The sequence below is a fragment of the Sturnus vulgaris genome, chromosome 8 (genome assembly GCF_052056855.1).
Source record: "Sturnus vulgaris isolate bStuVul1 chromosome 8, bStuVul1.hap1, whole genome shotgun sequence".
Lineage (NCBI taxonomy): Eukaryota > Metazoa > Chordata > Aves > Passeriformes > Sturnidae > Sturnus > Sturnus vulgaris.
The window spans coordinates 18637748-18663115 of NC_142250.1; the positions used below are offsets into that span (position 1 = coordinate 18637748).

Consider the following 25368-nt stretch of genomic DNA (forward strand, 5'->3'; position numbering starts at 1 on the left):
GCAAAGGAAAAAAGAGCAGAGACTCATCTCTGGTGAGCTGGCTGGCAGAGCTCTGATGTGGAAAGGACAGCAGCTATCAGTAATGCCAGTTGAGGGTCTGCTGGCCATAGAAATTGTCTGCTTTCCCTGTTCAAGGAGCAGAGACTAAACCCTTGATAAAGCTAGGCACTTCTCCTGGATTTGTTCCTAGCCTACAGTCACACCTTGCAACTCATTACCATTCCACACCTAAGTCTCTCCATATGCTCAATAGGCAGAAAGGTTCTTCTGGGGAAGGCTAATTTCACAGAGATTTAATGAGAGCAGGAGCTGAAGGAGCTGATCTCTGTAGAGGCATTGCAAGAGCAAGTTTCTGTGTCTTGGTGGCAAGATAAAGCATGAAGAGCATGGTAAACCACCACATGCAGAAAAGAATACACTGTGGGTGATACAGAACTGCTGGATGCAGTGTGGACACTTCCAAGAGAGATGTCTCACTTTCAAGACAGCTGGACATCTTCCAGTCACTGAAGCACTCTTGCTTTGCCAGCTGGAAAACTCTCCTTTGCTCTGGAGCTGGCTTCTAGCAAATCCTTCTCCAGCCTGTCCAACGGGGAAGGACAGGGGGAAAGGTGTACCTCTGGCACCTTGGAGAAGGACTGAGAGGATGGTAACAAATCTGCAACATTATACTACTGTAACTGATATGAGTATCAGGAAAATTATGATGAAAGATATCTACAAAACAATTCAGAAGAAAATAAAATACCCAGACTCTCAGCTGGCTATAGGTTAGAGCTTCCTGGTCCAAGAGACACAGTAAATCAGGGGTTTGTCTCCCAAAGGAAGTCCCATAGTTTAACAGAGCTTGGCTGGACAAAAGCCACTATATGTGTGAACAGGAACAAGCCTGATTCAACAAGATGGATTGCTCTGAACTCTATCACTCTTTTCCAGCTTCAATGTCCCATCCTAAGATTTCCCTTTGTTTTCTTTCATGCCCAGTCCTCCTCACTTCCTTAAGCCCAAGCTCAACAAAAGTTCCTCTTCTCAGTTTTGCATCCCCAGGACTTCTCCCACCCCCACCCTGCAAAATATGCTATTCTTCACACAATATCTCATTCCATTTAAAGGAAACCCTAACTAGCCATTCAACACCAGAATTATTAAGGCATGCAGTCTTTGCTGAGGCAAAGGATAATTTTGTATTTCTAAATAAATGCAGCTTGCTTCCAGTCACAAACAGATTGCTTCTTAATTGAACTTAGGAGGTGAATTATATGGCGAATTAGGGAAAAAGAACAACTCTGTATTTAGTGAATTGTTCTCCTAGGAGGGAGCTGCATGGGATTGAATTGCAAATGATGGCACCAAAGCCTAGAGCTGGCCCCTGTGCCGTGCCCGGGCTGCTGACCTCTGCTGTGCCGCAGCGCCATTCCCGCACTCGGCTTTCCCGAGCTCCCAGCACATTCTTTCCCAGAGAGCACTGCAGGCCTTGGTTTCTTATGCAAAGAGGAGGTTTGAATAAACTAGTGTGACTAATGAAATCTACAACATCTTTGCATATTTTGTCTTATTGTAGCTCATGAAAAAGGAGAACACTACACACAGGCCAGATATGGGGCTGCACATATACCAGATATTTTCAAACTCCAATTTCACTCATACACACAGGGAGCATCTATGGCGTTGTGTCCCATGTGACCATTTTAGAAGATCCTTTTCTGATTCACTTGAGTTTTTAGACATTTCCTATCATCATGATGCCTAAAGATATGCCAAAAACTGAAGTGACTTGGCAGACATTTTGTCCTCTTCTGATTCTTTCCCAGAGAGGGCTAAGGTAGGATCTCAGAAGAACTGACATGCCATTAACAATAAACAAGGAAGTCAAGAAATGCACCTTGTATCTGAAAGCAGCTGCACACAGGTTGTAGGTAATGTGTAGCTCCTGTTGTCCCCTCAACACATTCCTGAAGTTGTACCTCTCTGTCAGACTATTCTGTCACATCCAAAAGAAGAACATATTCCAGTGTTGCTGCCCCAGAGCATGAAATGCCCATGTATGCACTGAAGCCCATTATCATTGGAAACACTGAAGAGGAGAAGGAAGATTTTCAGTTTGACATCGTGCTCTGTGGAAAGCCAATAAAAGCAGGCCTGGTATTCCACAAAGACATGACATTGACTTTAATGGATACCCAGCAGTTAACAAGCCTCCCAAGATCACTTTCAACACTTTCCACATACTGCTGTGCTAGACCAGCACTTATCTTTCTTCAGCCTGACTGAGTTTTGTTTGCTTCTTCCACAACCAGCCGAAGATGGAGAATTTGTTAGGTCACGTCTCCATGCAGAGAGCTGTACCAGATCTCCTAAATCTTCTTAACCTCCACATTTTTGTAATTCAATTCTTCCTAATAATTTGTCCTACTTAACAGCTGCAACCCCAGCAGAACACTGCTGGACTCCCTAACTAGGTAACTTCATTTCTGTGCATGACCTGGCAGAGACACAAAGATTCTCTACCCAGGCGGGGGAATATTTCATCTTCTACCTACAGTGCACATGTACAATAACTTGTTTTTCTATTTATCACAGACCAGCACTGCCAAGGGAGTTTGGCTAACTGAAGGAAATATCCAGTAGCTTGAAAGCACCACAAATCTGAGATAAATCCACCATGTCTGCAAGCATGGCTGAAGAACAGGTGTATAAACTGTGTAAGGAACTAGAAGCAGCCTGAGGTTGTAAGTAAGGGTCCAGCGAAGCAGAAAGCAGCAGGCTGGGGCATTGCTGAGAAGAAAGCAGTTTCTCTCACTCTCCCCAGAGAGGAAAACGAAAATCCAATTTTGTTAAATGAAGTCCAAGTTGTTCAGCTGAAACCAGAATAAAGGACAAGATATTAAGAGAGTGCACAAAGCATGCCACCAAAACTATTCTGTTTGCAGTTCCCTTGCACCACGAGCACAGGCAAAAGATGTGCAACCTGAAGGAAGAGCAGGAAGCAGACTCCATCCAGCACCCTTACTTCCAATGACAGAGGGTGGGACTGGGAGAAGTAATAATATACCAGACCTGAAAAAGTGTCTTCTCCGAGATGCAATTTAGGATTGAAGGTATTTATTGCTGTGCATGTTCTGGTTTGGTTTTTTTGCTTAAGCCCAGGTAGTCTGAATCACCAAGAAGGGGACAATCAGATCTCTTGCTAACTAAAGCTTCTGTGCTTTTTCCACTTGTTTATGGACCATGAAGGGGCTCTTGTCCGAAAAAAGGAGAGGAAAGCCAGGCAAAGCAGTGAAGCAGCCTGCTGGTGAACCAGAATGCATGTAGTTTGCCCAGAAATACCCACCACCCTCCTATCGGGCCCATTTAAGATCTCAAAGCTGCTTGAGGGGCAGCTGACTTCCAAAACATTTTAGCACCATCAGTCTTTGAGCTTTCATCAGAAACACTACTCTGAAGCAAGATGAGTTACCCAACTGAAAGCAAAGGAGAAACATCAGTCTAGCCTGAGTCAAGCTTCATTTTCAAATGATGCCTATCTCTAATGTTAGTCTAAAACCCAACTAGTGACAATAGGAATTGTAGTTGTCCAAAAAATTGCAGTCTGAGAACATGGAATATTCTTACACGGGAAATTGGATGGGATGAAGCTTTTAACACCTCCCTTTTTTCCAAACTGTAAAAGTTCCCATTAAAATCAAAACCACTTTTGGAACAGGTCCAAGTCAGGATAACTTTTCCTCTCCAGACCAATGAAGAATCTCTTCATGTTCATGGAGTTTTCCTTTCCCTTTCCTGGTCGCCGTCCACACAGGGAAAGGGTTCCACAGCTGAACTTTGAAGGTAGCTACCACCCATATGCTGAGGACAAAGGAGTTCACAGTGACCACTGAGGATTTTGACAGATTTTCCAGTTCTTCTGATTTAGCAGAGAGTAATTTGGCTGTGCACATAATTATTTGCTCTCAGGTGAATCGAACTGCAGCAAGACTTTTTCTAATGTATCTTACTGTGGAGAAAAGGCCATTTCAGAGCTGGGTCACAAGACAGTGATAAAAAAAAAGTACTTGTGAAAAATTATTAACAATTTCACCTCCCCTACCTATGCCTTAGAACACCCTGCTTTCATAGTCTCACTCAATATACAGGCTATTCACACGCCATGGCTTAGAGACTGGATTTCAAACAGAGACTGCAATGAAACACCAACAAAACCAAGCAGTGCAGTTAACATTAAACACCAGCCGTTCTTCAGAGTTTCATTTCTGGTGAGTTCTGTCATATTATGACCATCAGAGAAGCTCCTGGAAAAACAGGATAAGTCAAGCAGTTTTTAACTTCATTAACCAGTGGTCAAGAACTGTTTAGCATAGGAAAAACTTTTTTTCACTGGGTTTTCTAAGCACAGAAAAAGTGATGATTTTATTAAAACAATTTCTGCTGGGAAAATGCATTCAGAATGCAGAACAGATGTTTCCCAGAGCTGGTGGAGAGTCTATAGCAAAAGCCTTTCATAAACCCCCGTACCCTGGAGATCTGAGCAAATGATTTGAGATATATCCTTCAGCATTTCCTGTCAGTGAAAGAGCTGAAGTTCCCTCAATTTACTTAAAGAAAAATAAATTAAAGAAAGGAAGAATTCTGAACCCCAAATTCCCTGCAGGAATCTGTTTTTCATATTCAGAATAAACTGACTAGCTGCAATAACTCAGGAGAGTCCCAAGGTCCAGAGGCTTGACAGGCAGATGTGTCATCCCCACATCAGCTGTGAATGCTTGTGCAGGGAAGGAGGACATTGGCCTCACAGGGAAGTTCATGAGAGGAGGAAGACGAGCACAGCTAAGGAAACACAGGGCTGCCACAGACATGAGCTGCAAAACACTTAATGGACCAAGATCTTCTGCTGGCCAGCTGTATTTGGAGTGGTGTGGCAGGCAGAGCAGAAGTGCAGGCAGTACCTGCATTTTCCCTGGATACTCCCTGCTCTTCTGGAAGTGGCAACATCAGTTTTATACTGTGATGAATCTTGTTTTTAAAGAAGGCATTGCAAGAAAAGGGACAATCTGACCCAACCTCTCCACCAACCTTTCAACTGAGACTTAATGCTTAAGGGGATCAATATTCTCTGGATAAAAGGAAAGACTGAGGAGACTGAAAGGAGTCTTTTCTTGTGGGCTGTAACAATCACTTCTGTTCCCTATGGTAAAAAGACAGATAAATGAGAGGTAGAAGAAAGAAAAGTTACCTACAACCTGTGTCATCTCACTGGTTTCTTCCAATGAGAAAGAGCCCTGCAAGTAGAGTGCTTTTACTAAGGCAAGTGAAAATGAAAAGCTAAAGTGAGTACAGGAGTATCTTGGCCATATGCATGTCTGTTGTACAGCCAGGTCCCCACACATGGTGTAAGACTTCTCCCGTCCCAGCATATAAATTGTGTAATGCACAGAACCAACTATCCCCATCCCCTTGCACTTGATTTCTTGTCAATCTGATGGATCAAGATCTATTTGGAACAAGTCTGCCTCACTATTACATTCCTCTCAATTCACAGAAAACCACTTTCCCTCCCTGTCTCTCTTTCGGAAGGAAAGAGAAACAAGTGAACTTGAAGGCAACAAGAAAACTGTAAGAGCTGGCTTGGGCTCACCCATTGCTGTCCTAGTAGACAGTACCAACCCCACAGCCCCCCTTGGCTGACATTCCTTTCCTTCTGACCTGCAGAGTGCAATTCCTTCAGGCTCAGTGCACCCCAGGCTGCTGCAGACAGGGCCATGCACTATTCCCTGTGCTGCCCTGCAGCAGCTCCCTGCCCTGCTCCAGCTGTGGCTTCCAGGGAGAACCTGGGGCTCTCAGCAACCCAGCCAGGCTGCTCCTCCCCTTCAGCCTTCCTAATCCTCTTGTTTTCCCCCTACCTTGTTTATACTGGATAAAAATTAACTCAAAATGAAAACACACACGTGGAAAGCTAGGTTATGTTTGAATGGAATTAAAACTCCTTCTACAGAGAATGTTTTGTGCCACTAGAGAGACCTTTTTTCCATTTCACTTTCTGCCTAGACATTCAGACACTCACAGTCCTGGAGCTTCTTTGAGAGTTTTGGTATCTTCTTATGCCCTGGGAGCCTGAACCATGTTTAACAGGTAGTTGAGCAGCCTAAGTAGATATGGCTGAAATACCTCACTGCTTGGTTACCTACAAATTCCACCACAGCTCATTTAAAGAGCACCTGAAACCAACTGCCAAACCAGGGAAACTGAGGCAGGAGCCAGCACTGAGGCTAGACAAGTGGGACTTAAAACACTTCGGGAGCACACGCCAAATGTAGCCACTGCTAGGTAACCTTAGACCATCTCCTTCCCCATGGTCTTCCCTGACTCCTTGGTGAACCAGGTGCCCAAATCACTGGCTGTCATTAGAAGAGCTGTGGGGGAGATGAGGACTCGGGGCAGAGGCGCTTTCCTCACTGAGCAACTGCCCAACAGGGGCTGGGGGAGCTGCTCTGTCCTGCCAGGGACAGCTGCAGCTGGCTGGGGGAGTCAGCTCCCAAACCCATCCTACTGATCCCAAACTGACTCCAGGATTCAGCAACAACCGCAGGAAAGGAGTGTCTAATCCCCTCCCTAACACTGCCTGATGCATCTCACACTCCCTTTTTCTCTCTAGGAAGTGGAACTGCAAGATAATCTGAGTATTTCCTTTTGCTTCTGATCTTTGCCCTGGAGAAACTTGTTACCCATTCCCTGGGGCTGTCCAAGTCACCATCTGGCCTCAGAAACACAACAGCAAACACAGTCCAGTGTTCCAGCCTAAAACTAATTTGCTTTCTTTCCCCACTTGACAGCTGAATAAATACTTTGTCCTCACCATTTGAAAAGAGGAGTTGCAGCAAAGGGGTTTTGTCCACTGCAGCTACAAGCATCAGCCTTGTCTCCAAATTAAGCCTGAACAAGTGGCTCAAAGTGAACACATTTATTCCACAAATGTAACCCCTTTCTGTTCAGAATCGACCACGAGCAGTTTACAACTTGTAATTTATTTGGTTTTTGCTATTGTCCAACAAGCCATTTTGGCAATTGATGGTTCCCTGAACTTTTCAGACATTTTTCTGAGCAGCATAAGCAACTTTTATTTTGTGGATACAGCAACATTCCTGCTTGAAAGCAGAGAGCCTGAGGGTCAAGACAACTCAGCCAGTCTTTCAGAGTGACCATCCTGCATTGACTGCTCTCAGAGCTTATTAGACCCTACTCTTTCATGGACTGTTTCTACCTCCAAATCATTTGCCTAAAACACTCTTAGAAATTACAAGGCAGCTTATGCAATTGAGGCAAATGCAATTTTTCATTTGAGCAAATATTCAAGGAAATTAGGCATTTGCCCAGCTCTGAAGCACAAATGCATGATTTAGTCAATTCCACAATTATTGGCCAAGCACTGTCGAATTTTACAATTAGGGTAATGGATTTAACTTTCAATGTAATTTCCATATGGATAAACTGATCTCCTCAAGTACACTTGCCCATGTGTTCCCTTCATCACAGTTAATTAATATAAAGCTATTTAATAACCTCCACTTAAACACAAAAGACCATTCAGACTCTTCTGGCATCAGTAAAAGGAACAGCCACCAAATGTGATACACCAGCTGTAGACGAGAGCAAAAGAAAATTTAATTAAGAGCTATCAAGAGCACGACAGTTGCAAACAGAAATCAGATGTTATAAATGCTCCTACATGGTGATTACCCCAGCTCCTCAAAGGGTTAATAGTGCCAACCAGTACCAGCTTCCAGGTGCTTCAGATGTGCCCAGGAGACGTTTGAGGATGGGGAAAGAAGTGGGGCTGGGAGTCAAAACCTGGCAAAGTTAAGCAGGGAGCAGCAGGGATTTGGCATCATCTGTGCAGGAGCTATGCCCAAAGCTGATGGTGGCACCAGGCTGAATAGGAAGAAACTACAGAAACAGGCTGCTTGGAAGCAGCTTCAACCATGGCATCAATGGACAGTTTCTGCAGATGATTTTTAAATAACTTTAATTGCTCATTAACAAAATCTTTGCTATTTAATTTCTGAAGCGCAGCATTTGACAAGAGTGATTCTGAGTTACTTCCCTTCCTGGATGATTTCTGAAAGAAGCATATGAATTGTGACTCACAAGATAAGCACAGCTAAAGTTTCCAGTAAGAACGAGCGAGTGGCAGAGTTTGAAATAGCTGGGGATTTTTGTTACAATGGAGAAAGCTTTATTGCTTGGATGGATTCATGTGAGCAATATTGCAGAGTTCATAAAACCACTGAAAAAAAACTGTGTAAGGCTGAACACTGACTGCACAGCAGAAATCAAACCACTTATTTTGACAGGTGGAAGGCCACCATCCAGAAAACTTGATTTCAGGGAACAGTGCATTTACAAAACAAACTTTGTGGTGCATGTGACTAGCTGCCACTGGGAACTTAGACAAGAGAAAAAAGAGCATGTTAGCCCACAGGAAATGTGGAGCAAGCAACAGGGCTGTGTCATTCAGGTTGTGCTCTGCCCATTCAGGTGTACTCAGCATCTATTGCTTGGGACTGTCTTCACCTGCCCTGCAGAACCTTTATCACAAGCAAAGGGGAAAAAGAAGATAGATTTCATTTCTCTGTTTGTCACAGGTCTGGAACACCACAGCCAAGTGTGTAAAGGCATACTGCAAGCCCACTAGTCTCATGTGGGTTCAAAGCAATGTGCCATACTGGAAAGACATTAGTTGAAAGAAAATCAGAGCCTGCATATCTGTTGGTGGGATAGGTCGAGTAAAGACTCCAGCACCTCTTGTTGCTACTCAGGCAGATCACAAGCAGCACTCACTGCACAGGAAGGCACTGCACAGCCCCTGGGAACTGGCAGATGTGGCCAACAATCCGACTTCCCCACTCCTGACAGCTGTGCTGTCCTGACCCAGGGTTTCTTCTCCAACCCTACAAGGGAGATCTGTTCTCTTTGCACATATACACACTCCATGCTTCGGCATCTTGACTTCATCACCTTCCTTCCTCTCCTACCATCAAGCACCAGACTGGCAGATTCTAGTTCTGTGACTAGAAAAAGTGCATCCCTAAGATGAGAAAAATCTCTCTCAGTAATTTCCAGAAAAGACTTCAAGTTGTCACTCAGAAACCCTTAAAGAAAAGCATTTGAAAAATATCAAACCTAAAGATAGGCACTTTCTAGTGGAAGACTCTTGACTACATGAGAAATTAGAAGGTTCACCAGCTAAGGGTATGTGATTTCTAGACAGTTATCTTTATGCCGGAGAAAATCAGGCAAGTCTGAGAAGGTTGCAACTGTAAGACTCTGGGCTGGGAGAAAAAAAGTACAATATCTTCTTTTCTGCAAAGAGATCATGGGCTTATTGCAGAGGAGTGTAGATTTGGGATGGGGTAACTCAGAAAAGCAGAGCAAACAAGAACACTCTCAGCCCTAGAGGATTTACTCAGTTCTTCCAATGGGGAGCTCCTGCTTTACCTTAGCAAACTACAGAACTGTGGGAAATTCATTTCATGGTTGTCTGCTCTGGTAAAACCCCTGCTTGAATCAACTCACAGAGGTAAATATTTGGGCTACTCACAGGAAAATCATTTGGCACAGCTAACCAAACCTCAGCATCAGGCCAGCCTCTAGGCACCTACCTTTCCACTCTTGAGGCTCCTCTTCCTGTTAAGAATGTGCCTGGATTGCAAAGAGACATCCCCAGAGTGCACGTCACGTGCTGTGGAAAACTGCAAGGAGGTATGCAGACAGCTGGACAGAGCCCTCAGACAGGTCTGCTGGAACAAAGATGCTCCTCTACTCACACAGGAGGAAGCAACCTTCACTAAAGATCTCCCAGGGAAAGAGCAGACCCCTGCAGAGAGTTCACAGATGTGGGTTATGTTACAGCATGTACACGGTTACTTGCACTGCTCCTGGCCAATTGTGACCAATACAGCTCAGGTTAAGTTAGCACAACTCATAGACTTGCTCTAAGCCTAAATGAATTAAAGGCTGGGCTCCAAGCAGCCCTAAAGGACTCTGTGGTTCTGTGCAATCCAGCAATGCTGAAGTCCACTCCTTCTACCCTGAACCAAGTGACATTACAGTAGAGCACCAAGTATGAGTTACAAGGGGAAAAACCAGCTGAGTTTGGCAAGCATGTGTCAAGTCAGCTGAATTTAACAGTCTTGCTTTCAAATCCATAAATCAGATCTTCCCTGGAATCTCAGTTAGTCACGGTCTAAATCCCTGGATTTTGCAGTCTTCTAGAAGTATATTTTGCACTAAGTTAAATTTCACTAGAAACACATGAGTAGCATTCAAGAGGACTCTGAAGTAATGTGCAGCACTACTACTGGCCACAGCCCCTACAATGAGGAAGCTCTCACGAAGTGGAACAGCAGGAACCCTGCCTGTGACTGCCACCAGTACCTTGAGTATTCCACTGGAGGAATACTCTCCACCCGAAGTTAAGCAGCACAGCTCTCAGCAGGAGAGCTGCACTCCAGCAGCATATCCAGCAAGTAAAGCCAGCTTACGTGAGAATCAATGCCTTTCCTCAAAAATGCAACCAGAGACAACAACTATGAGCATCTTAAAACAAGAACAAGCAAAGCATCCTGCTGCAGATAGGTCCTTGTGCAGATGTGGTGAGGCAGCAAAGTGGCTGCCTGTATCGTCACAGCACACTCAAAAAGAGCAGAGCTGCTGCCAATGAACCAGGTCCCTGCTCTTAAGACAGGGTTTAATGCAGAATTCCTGTCTGCCTCATTTGTCAGAGAATTACTTGCATGAATTTGCTGTCAGAGCCTCCAGTCACTGACAGCAGCCTCTGTCTCTCCTGATTTCAGCAGAGAGCCTGGGTTCAAATACATCCCTCTCCTAGCTGCACTGTTATCTGAAGCAATACTCTAGCTAGAAAAGGTGCTCTCTGAATTTCTTCTGCCAGTCATTTGTAGCAGAGTGAAAGGCTCATCAAGGCCTTCAAGCCATGAGCCTGAAGACTTCTCAGGGTGAGAGGCAAAGAAAACTTGTTTTGACTGTTCTTGAAAAGCATTCTTGGCGACAGTGGGATATGGAGTCGGCTTCTTAGCAGCAAGCCCAGCACAGCATGGCATCAGTGAGGGCAGCCAGACTCCCTTGGTTTCTGATCTGCTGCTGCCAAACCCTGAAGAGACAAACTTTCCCTTCTTACTCACAGAGGTGCCTTTCAGGACTCGAAACTGTCTCTGTGATACACAAATCAGGTAAAGGCGTAATGTATCAGAAAAGTCCTCATAATCCCTAAAATGTCCATAAAAGCTTAAATCAAGGCAGTCAGTATTAAACAGGCACATACCTCTAAGAGGCATGACAAGAAATAAGGTATTTTTCCTCTGTGGCTAGTGCTTCAGCAGATAATCACCTTGTACCAGTGGACTCATGTGGGTCCAAAAGAGAGGTGACACTGTGCAATCTCCCAGCCTACCTCTGGATTCTCTTTTTTCCCATTGCAGCAGATAAATCCTCAAAGCTTTCAGTCAAATTTCTTCTAAACTAAATTATATTGTAAAAGCAAATATTTTCACTAAAGTTAAAAAAAAAAAAAAAAGAGAAACTTTTAAAACTGCAAGCTTTTTGAAAAATCTTTCATCAAAGTGATTAGGAGTTGTGATGCATGGGCTTGCTGAACTAGCACTCACTGGCAGATCCCCAGGTAACAGATTCATTTCATTATGTTCTGAACCATTACTGTCTCTCTACAGGTCCAAATCCTAAGGGTATCCATTTCAACACCACTGCATGAGAAGACCTGATTTTCATAGTAAACATAACATCTAAACTCGATCCCACAGAAACAGAGATAGGGAGGCAGCTACGACCTGCATTTTAACAATATGCCTCATTGTTTGCTCCTTCTCTAGCTGGAAAACATTTTTAAGGAAGAGGAGAAATTCCTTGTTTGGCAGATTTTATATGGATTACAGATGGTGATAGCAGTGTGAGCAGGTAATGTGGAGGCCATAGTTTGGTTTGCAAAATTTCTTACAATATAAAGCAACAAACAAAAACATCACAAGCAAGTCTCTGAGTTTAGGACTTAGGTTCAAAGGAGAACAGCCAATGAGGGGAGAAAAAAAAAATCCTGATTTAGAAAATTGAAAAATCTTATCTCAACTCAAAGAAAGGTGAAATGTTCAACTTGAAACAGGTCTTTTGCCAGATCACTCATTAGAATAAAACTCGGTTTCAGGTAAAACAGAGCAGAGGTTGAGAGACCTGTGGAAAGGAGCCCAGAAGTCATGTAATGATCACAATCTAAAATTGGGTTGGAGGACAGCACTTTGGAAAAAACCTTCAGGGAAATCATGGAAGGGTCATGACAAGAAATTAACTAGTTGGTAGCTCTGAGGCCCCTTGGTAGAGCACATCTCCTGGCATTCACTCACAGTTAATCTGCACTGCATGCAAATACCCTCCACTAAGTCCCACAGCTCAGAGCTTTAACCAAGTCAGTGCAGATCAACATGCAGACTTCTAACAACTACTTGGATTAAATGGGTTCCACTCAGCCACAGCCACCACCATGCCTGCCTTTCCCTCAACAGGGCCTGAAGAAAACTCCACTTGTGTAAATTCACCAGGGAAGGATGTTTGTACACACGATTGCTATTGAAAACCTACTGCAGTTTTCAGATGCTTGACCTGATAAATACTCTTCTTGATAAATTTTTAGGAAGGAAGCTCCTTTGGAGCAGATGAGACTGCTCACATGAGTAAGGACTATCAGGTCATAGGCTGCACTCCAGAAAGCTTTAAGCACATAACAGAAGTGATGCAATTCCCTGTGTAATGTTAGCTCCCAATGTGACCACTAACAAAAGAACCTGGGTATACTGGACAGAGAAATCCAGACAGAGCCAAAGAGGAATATCATTGCTGGAGCACTGAAGTAAGGTACCAAATCCACATGAGCAGTTTTTGAGGGGATTGCCAGAGAGCTCTGAGCCAGCATTCCTCAGAGGGAAGGAACCATGATCCTGCTCTGTGACTTTACCAAGGAGACAATGCTATTTGCTCCTTTGCTTTCAGATGCTAGGAATAAAACACTACTCAAATATTTGCTGAGAAAATGCTTGGAAACACTGAACTTCAAGGCATTCTACTCTCAAGCAGGATCACAAATCTTTAGTTTCTGAAACATGACCATGGTGTTTCTGCAAGCAGGAAATTAATGGAGAAAACAAGCCTGAAGCACACTCGTGCTGTGAAATTAAGCTCAGGACAGAAATCCGTGGCAGAATCCAAGCAGTTCTCTGATTCCCTGCCCCTCTCTCTCAAGGACCCAGAGAAGTACCTAGCTATCTTCTAGACAATGACAGAGAGAGAGTGAAGAAGGGGAAAAACTTGAAACATCTGACAGTCTCTGTCTTTACCAGCCAAGGCAAAGCTTCCCCTCAAGCTGTACATGTCACTGGGTCCAGAGGACCACGTGTCACATCATTCCTAAGTACATGGGAACCTCAAATCTTCCTGCAGAGCCTGACAGCTGCAGATGCTCCACACAAGCTATTAGGGTGCACACCTATAAACAGCCCAGCACTGTCAAATGGCACAATTTTCCTTTCTCCTCCCAGCTGAACTGCATTTTCTGGGAACAAGGGAACAACACCAGGCAAGAAGAATGCCTGACCTAATAACAGGTTCAGAACTGCAGCTCCTAGAGAGGAAGAGCCTGTGTGTCTGTATATAGGTATTAAGTACTTCCTCCACTATACAACTAATCCGATTAACAGCTTTAGGAGACTCTGAAATGTTATAATTCAAGAGGTTCCATTCATAAAGGGTCTTAGGCTGTTTCTGTACAGAGGTTGCATTCTTCCCACTGGAAATAAAGCAGGGAGTAGGATTTTCTCCCAGGGAAGAATGGAGCCCAATCCCCATCATGCTGAAGTAGGCCACCCTCTTACAATTCACATGGGTGTCAAACAAGCCTCACAACAGAAAAATCAACCCTTCCTACCCTGCAGAGAGCCCCTCACAGGGCAGGTGACCACAGAGATCCCTCTGTGTGTGCTCTGCAGAAAGCATCACAGTCACAGGGGCTGCCCATTTGTCAACTGCACTCCCAGGGGGACAAATGAAACCTTCTAGAGATGAGGACAAGGGAAAGTGAGTGAGGTGACATCTCCATTCACCCAAGGCAAAGCATTGTATGATGCACCAGTAAAAAGTGCAACGAAGAGACTGGTTCAACCACACTACATGAGCCATGGCTGTAAGAGAGCAGTGCCAGCATTACATGATACAGATGTGAGTTATAAAATACAGTTCTTTTTCCAGATGGCACGAGTCTGGCACCAGTGCCAAGCAAAAGAAATGTGCTAGACACAATAACAAAAAAAAGTTACCAGAGAAAATGGATACATTCAAACATCATCTGACTTTGCTTTCCCAGTAGTGTCCTCATCTAGCTTCAAGAATCAACAAAGAGATGTGAAAGAGATTAATGCTGCCTATCCCACTTATTTCTCATTTTCTAATAAATCTTCTGCTCCTAATAACCCACCACCTAAGAATGTGTGACAGCCAAAAGCATGATATGAATGGGCTAAGTGACAAGGCAATGCAGGACAATGGCATTACCAGGGAGCTACCCATAATCTGAAGCCCTTCTCTATCAAGAATTCAGCTACACTGACAATTAAATATGCCTGTGTTGGATATGTTTTCTTTCACACTCATCCCAATAGGAAGCTGGACCACTCACCCCCAGAATCAAATCTACATGGTATTTAGATGCTCTGAAGCCAAAACTAGGCAAGAGGTTTTTGCCTCTCAGTGATTTTTGCCTCTACCCACCCTCTCATCCTACTTGCTAACCTAGAGGCAGAATAGCAAAAAAACCCAGAAGAAGTTGGTTTTGACCTTCTTTGTCTCCAGTCCCTCTGGTACCTCTCAGAGCTCGCACTTACAGCTATTTTTCTCTTGCAGCATAAAGTGAACTAGAGGGGAAAACACTGTGGGGAGCCCTCTGAACCAGCTGCAGTGTTTCAGACACTCTTAGAGCTGGAGTCCAGTCAGAGCTCCTGAGTCAAGAAACACGTTTGGTCTGGCATGACACTGAGCATACGTTAAGAGTTGCATAGGGGGACAAAATGAGCACAGGCTTTACAGAAAATCAGCACAATTGTTAACATATTTTGATTAGAATATGACTTCTAAGGCAGTCTGTATGCTTGACTGCAGTGGGTTTTACTAGGCAGACAGCTGAAAAGATGTGTCATTCCATTAAGATCATACAATAAAAGAAAAAGGAGCACAGTAAGAGTCAGAACTCCTCACAAACTGAGTGGCCCAACTGCAAACACATGTCCTTCCAAATTAGCAAAAAGGTATTTCCTCATAGAAAGAGACTAGTGCTATAAATCTGAAACTCTCCCTCAGACAAGATAGGATTTGGCTGCATCAAATTGTGACTTGTTTTTTATTTAACAGAGTTCAGAGTTGGATCCCACCCTCGGTGCCATAACTAACCCTGGCTGTGGGAACAGTATGACGAGTGAAATGGAAATCCCCCTTCCCTAAGGACAAAAGCAGCTGAAAGAAAGCATCCCCACCCCAGGGCTGCCCTTACCTGAAGTGTGTCTTGCGTTGCCATCTGAGAGCTTTGTTAAGTCAACAGCTCTGTCTATTTGAAACAACTTCAGATCATCTTCATCTAAAGCGATATCTCCCCAAAAGGCAGCTGGAGAGAAACAAAGTGCAATTAGTTTAGTTTTTATTTTGGAAGGAAGGTACAGTTCCCATCTGGCTTGTATCATACCTAAAAGGCAATGACTTCATGGACCAGAAAAAGGCCAAAGGCTGCTGCAGTTCTCAAAGTAGAAACAGTGGACATCAGTGGAGGCCAAGTGACAGCATGTACATGAAGTCACAGCACAGATCCACCAAAATGAGATGATTAGCTAGGATTCCTTGTGCCACTCATTCCTATAGGTGTAACTCCCAACGAGGTGGTGTTCACTCCTCATTAAAGCCTGCATGAGGCAACCACCAGCATTGTCCTAGTTCCTGTGAAGGAACCAGGTAAGTCACAGCTCAGATCCTTACTGAGATGTTGCACTGCACCATCTCCAGGTGAGCAATGCGTGTGTAAGACTGGAGGACAGCACTGAAGCACCTGAGCTCAGCAGTGTATATCTAAAGGCTGCAGGCTTCAGACACATTGCACTGGTCCCAATCCAACCTGAAAGCCAACCTACCATTTCCACTTCACTAGAGAAACACCAGTTATTTGTCCCCTTGTGGATCAGTTAGCTAGATTTAAGTTTACACAGTTTTCAATTTTGTAAAAACCTTTGAATTTCAGTCAAAAGTCAGCAAAAGATGGATCACTTGACATTCACAGCTCAGAGAAACAGACTAGAAACCATTTGAGTAGAAAAACTTATACCCCTGGAGTATCCTGGCTGAGTTGATCCTGCACAGTGTATGGATACCATTTTGAGAATTTGAACAAAGTAAACACAGGTGATGAGGCAGTTGACCAAGCCTAGCACATCTTTCAGAGATAAACAGATTACAAACAGAGCTCTTAAAACTCATACAAGAAGCCTGTATAGGGTGATGAAAAATAAGAAAAAAACAGAGCAAATTAATTAATGATATAGTTGAAGAGAACTTGGTCAGACAGACAAGGAACAATGCTAAGGCACTGTCTGCAACAATGACCAGATTTGATGAAATTTCTTTTTACTTCTCTTGTTAAGTCAACACTTACATTACTTAAGGGGAAAAAACATCCCATTGCTACACTAGGAACATAACTGATCAACCAATGTACTTTACCAATCATCTCACTTTCACTGCCAAGACCAAATGGAACATGGACCTTTGCCTGAATATCAGAAACTTGCAATCAGCTCTGTGGCAACTGAATTAAGAAAGGTTAACTCGGAGTTTCCTCTGACACAACATGGTACTGGTTCTGATGCAGCACTCGATTCCTCTATTCTGCATCTCAGCATCTCAGTCAGCACAACAGCATTTGCCAATGTCACTGGTCTGGGATGTGGGCATGGAAAGAAACCTTTGCTTGCTGCTGTCTGGAACAAGCAGCAGAGCCCTGGCATGAGCAGAGGGTGACTCTGCTGCTTCTCCCTGGGAAAAACCTGTCTCCTCTGTTTACCTGGCCATGGTAGCCTCAAGAGGCTGGCTCCAGCTTTTTGGTCTCTTTAAAATTGCTACCAAAACCCAGGTCCAGAAGAGGACATAGTTAATGCAGACAAATCTATACACAGAATAACATCATTAATAACTAGAGTAGACCCTCCATTTGCTACACAAACACAGAACTCTGGCTCTCTCCAACTTCTAGGCAACCCAAGCTGTCACTGAGAACAGAGAACACAAAACACTGGCAGATCCCCACCAGGTAACAAGTCTACCAGTACAGCCAAGCATCCCAAGTTGATTGGGATGAAAGTGGAAGAAAGCAGTGACATAGGTTCCCATGACTGCAATTTGAGCAAAAGACATTTTATCCATCCACAGAAATTACCTGCCCAGAACAACGTGGCAGTCAAGAGGCAGAGATGTAAATAGCATCCCATGCCATCCAAACATCTTCCCCAGCCACACTGGGTAAGTCATTACTGTGCTGGCCACCTGCCACCAGCATTCCCCTTGTCAAACCTCCTGTCCCAACCAATTGCCACCACCCTGGGCTCTCAGTGGCTCTTTTCCACCAGTACCACACAGTCTGTTTCTCAGGCTAAGCTTTCAGGGCAAGCCTGCAGACTGGATTTACACCAATGGAATTGTTGGGGTAATAGAAGGCAGCAGTTTTCTCCCAGTTCTAGCAAAGGGATCTCTTTCTGTTACAAAGTCATACATCATCCTGAAAGACAGCCCACTACAAAAGAAGAATTTCCCTAGCATTTATTTCCAGCTCTCTGCAGTCCCAGCGTGCTCCAAGGGAACCATGATTTATCACAGTCCCCAATCAGCTGAACAATTTTCCTTGCTGGAAGTCCCAGCTGAGAATTCTACACTGCAACTTCTCCTGTGCTGTCAAAGGCCCCTTCCTAAAGACATGTAAGCCTGAAAACCTGCCTCCACCCAGAAGGAGCCATCCCACAGGAAAGCCCAAGTACTTTATTTTAAAGGGTCACAAGTTCAGAGACTGCTGGCAAACGAAGCATCTCAAACCATCCCTTCTGGTTTCTTTTACTAAGTTCTCTTTTTTAATTTAATGTGGGAGGATTTCCAAAAAAATAAAAAATAAAAGGGAAAAAAAGAAAAGAAAAGAGAAAGAAACAAACAAAAAATATAAATCTCCAAACAGCAGGCTAACAAGCTTGGAAACCAGAGTTTCTCTTGGCAGAGCACTGTAGTGTACACCCAGGTGCAAACTCTTAACACACTGCAACAGCATGCCAGCTTTTCTTTGAGAAAATGCATTAATCACTCTGGATAGTAAGAACAGAGCAGCTCTTATTGACCTTGATGGAGCCAATATGAGAGACTTTGCTTCTCTGCTGGACTGGTAACCTGCACCAAGCACCTGAATGCTGAACCTCACCACCCCCAGCATATGCAAGCAGACAGCATTTGTCTGCTGGGAAAGGGGGAAGGATGACTGTGTTTAACAAACAAACTCAGCACCAACATGAAAAAAGCAGCCTGGCAAGCTGTCTGCATTCTCAGCACGTTTCTCCCACAGGAAAACAGTCCCCACACTGACATCTGAATTGTGTGCTGAGCACAGAGGTGCTGTGACACCAGGAAAGTATGGCAGGTGGCACTGGGAAGGAGAACACTTCCTTCTGGGCAGAGGACAGGCACAACCGTTTCTCCAGGTGCTTCCTCCACAACCACAGCCCAAAACCATCAATGTCTTCACAGTCCTCATTTTTCACAGTAACATTTTGGGGACTCCCCAGCAATGTGAGAGCACAAAGTCTTTCTAAAAACTTCATCACTCTTCCCTGCAAATCACCTCCAACTTGCTTTCCCTCCCCTGACACAGCCCTTCTCCTATTTCCCACTTGCATTTTCTCCTTTCCCTGGTTCTGAGTAGCACAGTCTTATTTCAGGTGAGAAAAATAAGTTTGCTGTCTGTCATGAGAATTCCATTCAGAAGTGGTCACAATTGCTCAAAACTTTCATTTTCCATGAAAAGTGTGTTTCATCCAGGTTTTTAAAGAAGAATCTTGCACTTCCTGGTTTTTTTCTCTCCTTCAAAGAGATGTAAGGAGAAGAAAAAAATCACCAAAAGAAGCTTATGGTATTCAGACAGAAAACTAAACAGTATTGTTCCTAAAAATACATCTCAACTCAAAATGTACTGTTGCAATTTATTAAAACCAGGCTTATCTGTAACACTTCAAGACAAATTCCTGAGGATGGGTATCCTTCACCCTCACCACAGTCAGCTACAAGCTTCTACAAGAACATGAGCCACTTGATCTGCCAGAAGAAAAATACAACTCCATATTTGAAAGACATCCCCTAGTCTGTGTCTGAACTGATCTTCAGCCACCAAGCTGGAGCAAACCTTCCATCCATTTGCCTGCCACAAACTCCTGCCAGGAAGCCTCTATTGCAGCAGCAGAATAGGCCATGGGTTACCTTGATGACAGGGATGAGCAAAGCAGCCACCCTGTGCATGCTGTGGAAGATCACTGCAATTCTCCCTCTAGCACTGAGCAGAGCCAGCTGTGACAGGGATTGACAGACAGAGAGTTTGGAAACATGTACACCCTGGAAAGCACCCTCCATCCCATTCCACCTCAAATATACACTCACCACCTGAAGCTTTTATTATAAAATGGCAGGTTTTAAGTGCTGATTGGGATCTGAACCTAGACTGAAGACTGTCTTCCAATTTGAGTCAAAGGGGGCCTCACTAAGCTGTGCATGTCACCAGCTCAAGGATCTTCTCTGCCTTTGCAGCTAGCTGGCACAGCTCCCACTGACAGATGTCCTTTCAGTCCTTCTAGCAGAGCTCTAACACAGTCTTGCTGCTCTTTTTGAGCAGGTGTCCCACAGGGCAATACAGGAATGGGCAAGTTAAACAAAGAGCAATGGGACCCCAAGTAGGTGCCTCAGATTTGTTTCATCAGTACTCACAACTCAGACTGTTTTTAGCATTCCAGCCCCTGTGTGTAGAGAACAGCTGGGCTCCCAAGCACAGGTACCTCATGATTTGTGCCACTACAAAATGTTGGATCCAGACACCTGAGATTTTTTGAGCTTTCTGTGCTTTCTGACACTGATTCCCTGGAAAACACTGCTTTGACCAGAGGCCTTAGAGAAGGCTTCCAAATTTGAGTGATGGAATTAAACTCACAAGTGTGTAGTTAAAATAGGAGTGTGTGATTTCACATGGCAAAGAGTTTTAAAATTGGGGATTTTGGAATATAGTAATGGATATGGGACAAGATGGAGGATTTTGGGTGTTGTTTCTTTCAGTCTTCTTCCTTCTTCTTCATGATTTCAGGTAGTAGTTTCTGGTTGGACAGTTAGTGCTGCACTGTGGGTCACAGGAGTTTGGTTATTGGGTCAAAAGTATAAATAATATAGGTGTTAATTCTCTATTGGACTCTTGAGCTTTAAAAGACCTTGTATTTAGCTAGATTCATCTCCATTTTGCTCGCTTTTAGCTGGTAGCTAGAAGAGTTGCTGAACTCTAGATAAGATTTAATAAAGAACTGAGCCTGAACAAGAGAAAATTCGTCTCCTTCACGTTTTTAATCCTGACTCTGAGCGAAGACAAGAAAATGAAGACAAGCCACTAATTAAGTGGTGCAGACACCACCGTTACACAAAATATACAAGGAGGAAGTGCTTGCACAATTAACCTTGACATCTCCAATTCTGTGAGCATCCCAGGCAGGTGACAGATACATCCTGCCTGACACAGACCCAGCTGTCACCCAAGGGATGAGCCACACTCTATTTGTGCCTCAGAGTGCAAACACAGGATGTGCTCTGAACCCACCCCTGAGATCAATCACACGTGCATTTCTACAATCCCTATCCCCACCCACATCTCTGCTGTCCATCATGTACATTATGGAAAGCTCCTAGGGCACCAATTAGTTCCTTTTGTCCTAGACCTGACTGTACCACATCCAAATAGTACAAGAAAAAAACAATGCCCCTCTCACCTGAGCAACAGGAGTGTGTGGCAAGGGCTGCTGGGCATGTGCACACACGGTAAATAACACATCCCACGCCCTGGCAAACAGCAATGTAACTCCTCATGCACTGGCATAAACATGCCAAGTTATTTCTGAGCATTTGCAGAATGTTTCCCAACCTGACAGGTCTGAGTGGTGGGAGATTTAATTTTCAGGGCTGGCCACACTCTCGTTAGAGCTAACACTTTGCAGTCTAACAACGAGAAAATAAATCAACAGATCAAAGGAACAGCCCCAGCACCTCCATATTTCTTTCCTTGCAGGAAGACAGGTCTGCTGCTGAACCTCCTGCTGGCACAGGAACCAGCAGAACAATATTCTCAAGTATGCTAAGATTTATACCTTAGAGAAAAAACTCCATACATTCCTCAGGGCAAAGTAACAGCTGTGTCAGAGGGAAATGCAAAGCCTCAAAATAAGGCAGAAACCAGTGAAAGGAGAGAGAGAGAAAAAATATCAGCTAGCAGTTTGGAAATAGGGTCAGATCATGAGCATCAAACACTCAAGACAAAAGAAGATGGGAAACAAGCAAGTAGGAAACAAAAAGCACCAACATTCAGCCTCATGTGGTCATCCTGATCAGTTTGTTTGTCCCCAGAAGGAATGATGAGAACTTTCCCACTGGCCAGCTTTGGGGATAAGCTCCCATGGAGGCTCTGGTGGTGATCAGCTCCACTCAGGAGAGTGTTTGGAGTCAGAGTTGGTGTCTGACATCACTGGGGTTTCCTGCCAATAGGAACTTGGTGATTCTGTCTTCAGTGGGAAGTTCCCCTATCCAGGGAACACATTTGTTTCAGAAATTGCTCTCAGTTTGTGTAGGAATGCATATGAACATGGTCTGCTTCTAAACAGCAACAAATATTTCAAAAGCACCAAAATCTCCTGGGAATCAGAGTCCAAATCCCTATTCAGATTTCTGCAGAAACCTAAACTGCCTAAGTTATCATGTGTAGTGCTCCCAAAGCACCCTCTCTTGGGAAATGATCTGCAGGAGACCCAATTAGGCCAGAAATCCTAATTCACATTCAATGGATTTCCTATCCTAGAAGGTGACAATGCAGGAACAAAGAAATGCTTTGGGTTTGAGTTTGTTCAAAACTGCAAACATCCATGTGAGCCTACACAATGCTCAGCTTTGCTGTCCCTGGACTGAATACCATGTTATTTTAGCCATGAACTGAGCAACAGAGCTTGCCAGAATCAGGTTAGAAGAAAGGTATTTTCATTTTAAAATTCACAGCTCTCCTGCTGCTGGTTACTTCCTCACTCAAGGTCTTCATCTTTTTCACTTCAGCGTGGTAGCCACGCCAATCCAATAATCTAAGAACCCATTCCTGGTAAAATGAGAGTGCAGGAGGGCATATGTGAACACACAGAGCTGGAAAGCCATGCCAGGCAGCTGGAAATCCATGCCAGAAGCAGCAAAGCAGCTCCCTCTATGGGCCCTGAAATGGTTAAACACCTGCACCTGGATCACAGAGCACTGCCTGGGGATGGGACTCGGCTGCTCAACATTTCAGAGCACCTGACAGGTTTAAGGAAGCTGCTCCCCTGTAATGTGGGGGGCAAAACCCAAGCAACTGGCTTAACCCTTCGTGTTTCCATAGGAAGTAAATTAAGCAGTGGGAGCTTCATAACACCTTGTTTTCTGCTCTAGGTGATGATGCAAGTTCCATGGCAATGCTGACATGAGACAGGGATCTGGCTGTGCATCTCTGGATTTTTTTCCCAGAAAGCTGTACAAAATCTGCAGAGTGCTTCTTGGCCACATTTTTTGTGTAGGCAGGCAACAGATTTTAGGGAGAAGCTATCATGGACTCACAAATACATGCAGTTTGAGCTCTGCCCCCCAACACAGACAGACAAACATCCTCAAAGCCACCCCAAAAGCAGGCAAATTCTTGGAGACCTCACTCCGTTTCAAGTGAAACCAAGCTCAGCAACTCACTTGGCTTTCCTGACCAGGTAACTCTGGCTCCCTCCCGCTACCTGATGGACACAGGTATCCTTCCTGGATTCTGTCCATTCCACCACGGCCATGATTCTCCAACAGCTCTTGTCACACCCTGCTCAAAGTTATTTTGGTTAAATGAAGGCAGCAAACAGAGACAAGAGCCCCAAGAACCAGCTGTCTCCATCCTCTGCCAATGCCTGCACCCCACAGTGAGAGCACACAGCTCTCGACCTTGCCAGAAGTGGGAACCAGGAAGCAAAACCATAACCAGATAAAAGGATTTTGTGGTCTGATCCTAAATGACAGGACCCATAAATAGCACGGTGGCACTATTTGACAGAGGAAGCCCCTTCTCCAAGTGCCTATGAAGTGACCCCTGTTAGCTCAACCTGCAAGGCAGCAATGCTGTCTTGGAAATCCAGCATTGCTTCAGCTGCCCTTTAAGAGCAGGAGATGGCAAGGTTCTGGGTAATGAAATCCAAGAATGCTTTTGTCAATTAATTATGGAGAAAGCTGAACTACACAAAACCCATCTCACCCCTTCGTCATTTTTGCTGCTCAATATAACTTTAATTAATCTTCCCTTTGGCAATTTGAAGGAAGGGTGAGCACGCTGCAAACACCCACTGAGTATTAAATTGATTTTCCATTTTATAGTCCTCTTTCTTTCCCTATTGGCCAAGCTGTGATTTGTGCCCCTTCCCTTGGAGGCATTTTTTTCCATGCTAATATAATCCAAAGCCCCAAGCAACAATAGCATCCAGAAAAGTAACACTTTGCACAGTCCATTGCTTCAGCACAGAGAAGATTCTCTCTTGCCCCCTTTTCCCCCACACCACAAAAATTCAAAGCAACCACCTCATTTCCATATCTTCATTATTTTTGCCTAAAAAACTGACAATGTTTTTGTCCTAAGTAACTAACACATCAGGTCCCTGTAGTTTCCTGCCTGCCATTTGTAGCAGTGCATCTCAATTACCAAAGCACTAATGGAAAGCCTATTCTGCTGGTAAATACAACCTCCTGCTTTGGTACAGCAGGTATCTGGACCTAAAACCAAAAGGTAGGAAAAAAAGCTCAGCTGAGGTCCCTAATAACTTGACCTACTCTCAGCAAGAGACAGCATCCCACCTTGGGCTTGTGGGACTGAAAGCAGAATCTTCAGCAGCAAGCACACCCCAGCACAAGGAAATCCAAGTGCAGCCCAGCTGTGCAGCAATGGAACAAACTCTTCTCATGGGAGCCCAGGCCTGACTGCCACCAGTCAACCATTGATGAGAGCAGTGAGGAACCACCCTCGTACCCAGCATCACCCCAAGGACAGGCATGGAGCCTGGCTCCCAGCAGTTTCTGTCTCAGGAATTCAGGCTCTTCTTCATCACTACTGGTTTTGGTACCATGAGTTAGGAGACCTTGACCTAAAATATTGCATGTCCCTTAGCAGCTGTCCCACAAGACTTTCTGACCCTTATGGCCACCAGTTCCAGTCTTCTGGGAGGAAACATCCAGGTCAGACCTTGTCCTCAGATAATTCCCATACCATGGGACCTGCCCTGGATTTATTCTTCAAAATTAAGATGAGAAACATAGCCTTAGAAATTACAGAAGAAAATTTAAGACTAAAACTCTTCTAATTTCATTTGGAATGGTTCAGTGGCTAAGCACTGCCCCCCCAGTGAGCACATTTCATTTCAAATTGCATTGAGGAGGGATGTTTTGCCTTCAGGTGGCCAGACACACACAGGTGTCAAAGCCTCACTGTTCTCACCCCAAGCACTGCAACAGGGGAATGGGTAGCCCCAAATAGGCAGAAAATTCCCTGCCACCTGCCCACCCACAGAAGAAATTGGATCATGGCAAAAATGAACAGAAGCAGAGCCATGAACTGAGCTGCATCCTCGGAAAAAAAAAAGAAAGGCGGCAAAGCAAACTTTGATTGGAGCAAACTTTAAGGCAGGCTGACAATTTAAAACCACATGGTCCTGGATGAAAGGAGGCAGTTCATGATAGATCACATCTATTCAAGGGCCAGACAAGGAAAGCAAACATAGGCTCATTTTACTCATTGTTCTTTATCCACCAACACCAGGAGAGGAGTGTTGCAGCACCGTTGGAAGAGAAAAAAGAAACGGACAGCAGGCAGGAAAGAAATGGGAGCTATTTATGGAGGATAGCTAATTTGAGCTGTTTACAGACTTTCCTTCTGAAAGCTCGGGGATGGGAGGGTGG

General features: G+C 44.3%; 1 protein-coding gene across 2 annotated transcripts in view; it reads right to left on the reverse strand.

Moving 5' to 3' along the window:
• Positions 1-25368, reverse strand: part of TLL2 (tolloid like 2) — an 86476-nt gene that overhangs the window by 38410 nt on the left and 22698 nt on the right. For both annotated transcript variants that reach the window (XM_014879969.2, XM_088169031.1), the window contains exon 2: positions 15614-15724. In XM_014879969.2, coding sequence (XP_014735455.2) covers positions 15614-15724 — 111 coding nt within the window. The remainder of the gene's footprint in view (positions 1-15613; positions 15725-25368) is intronic.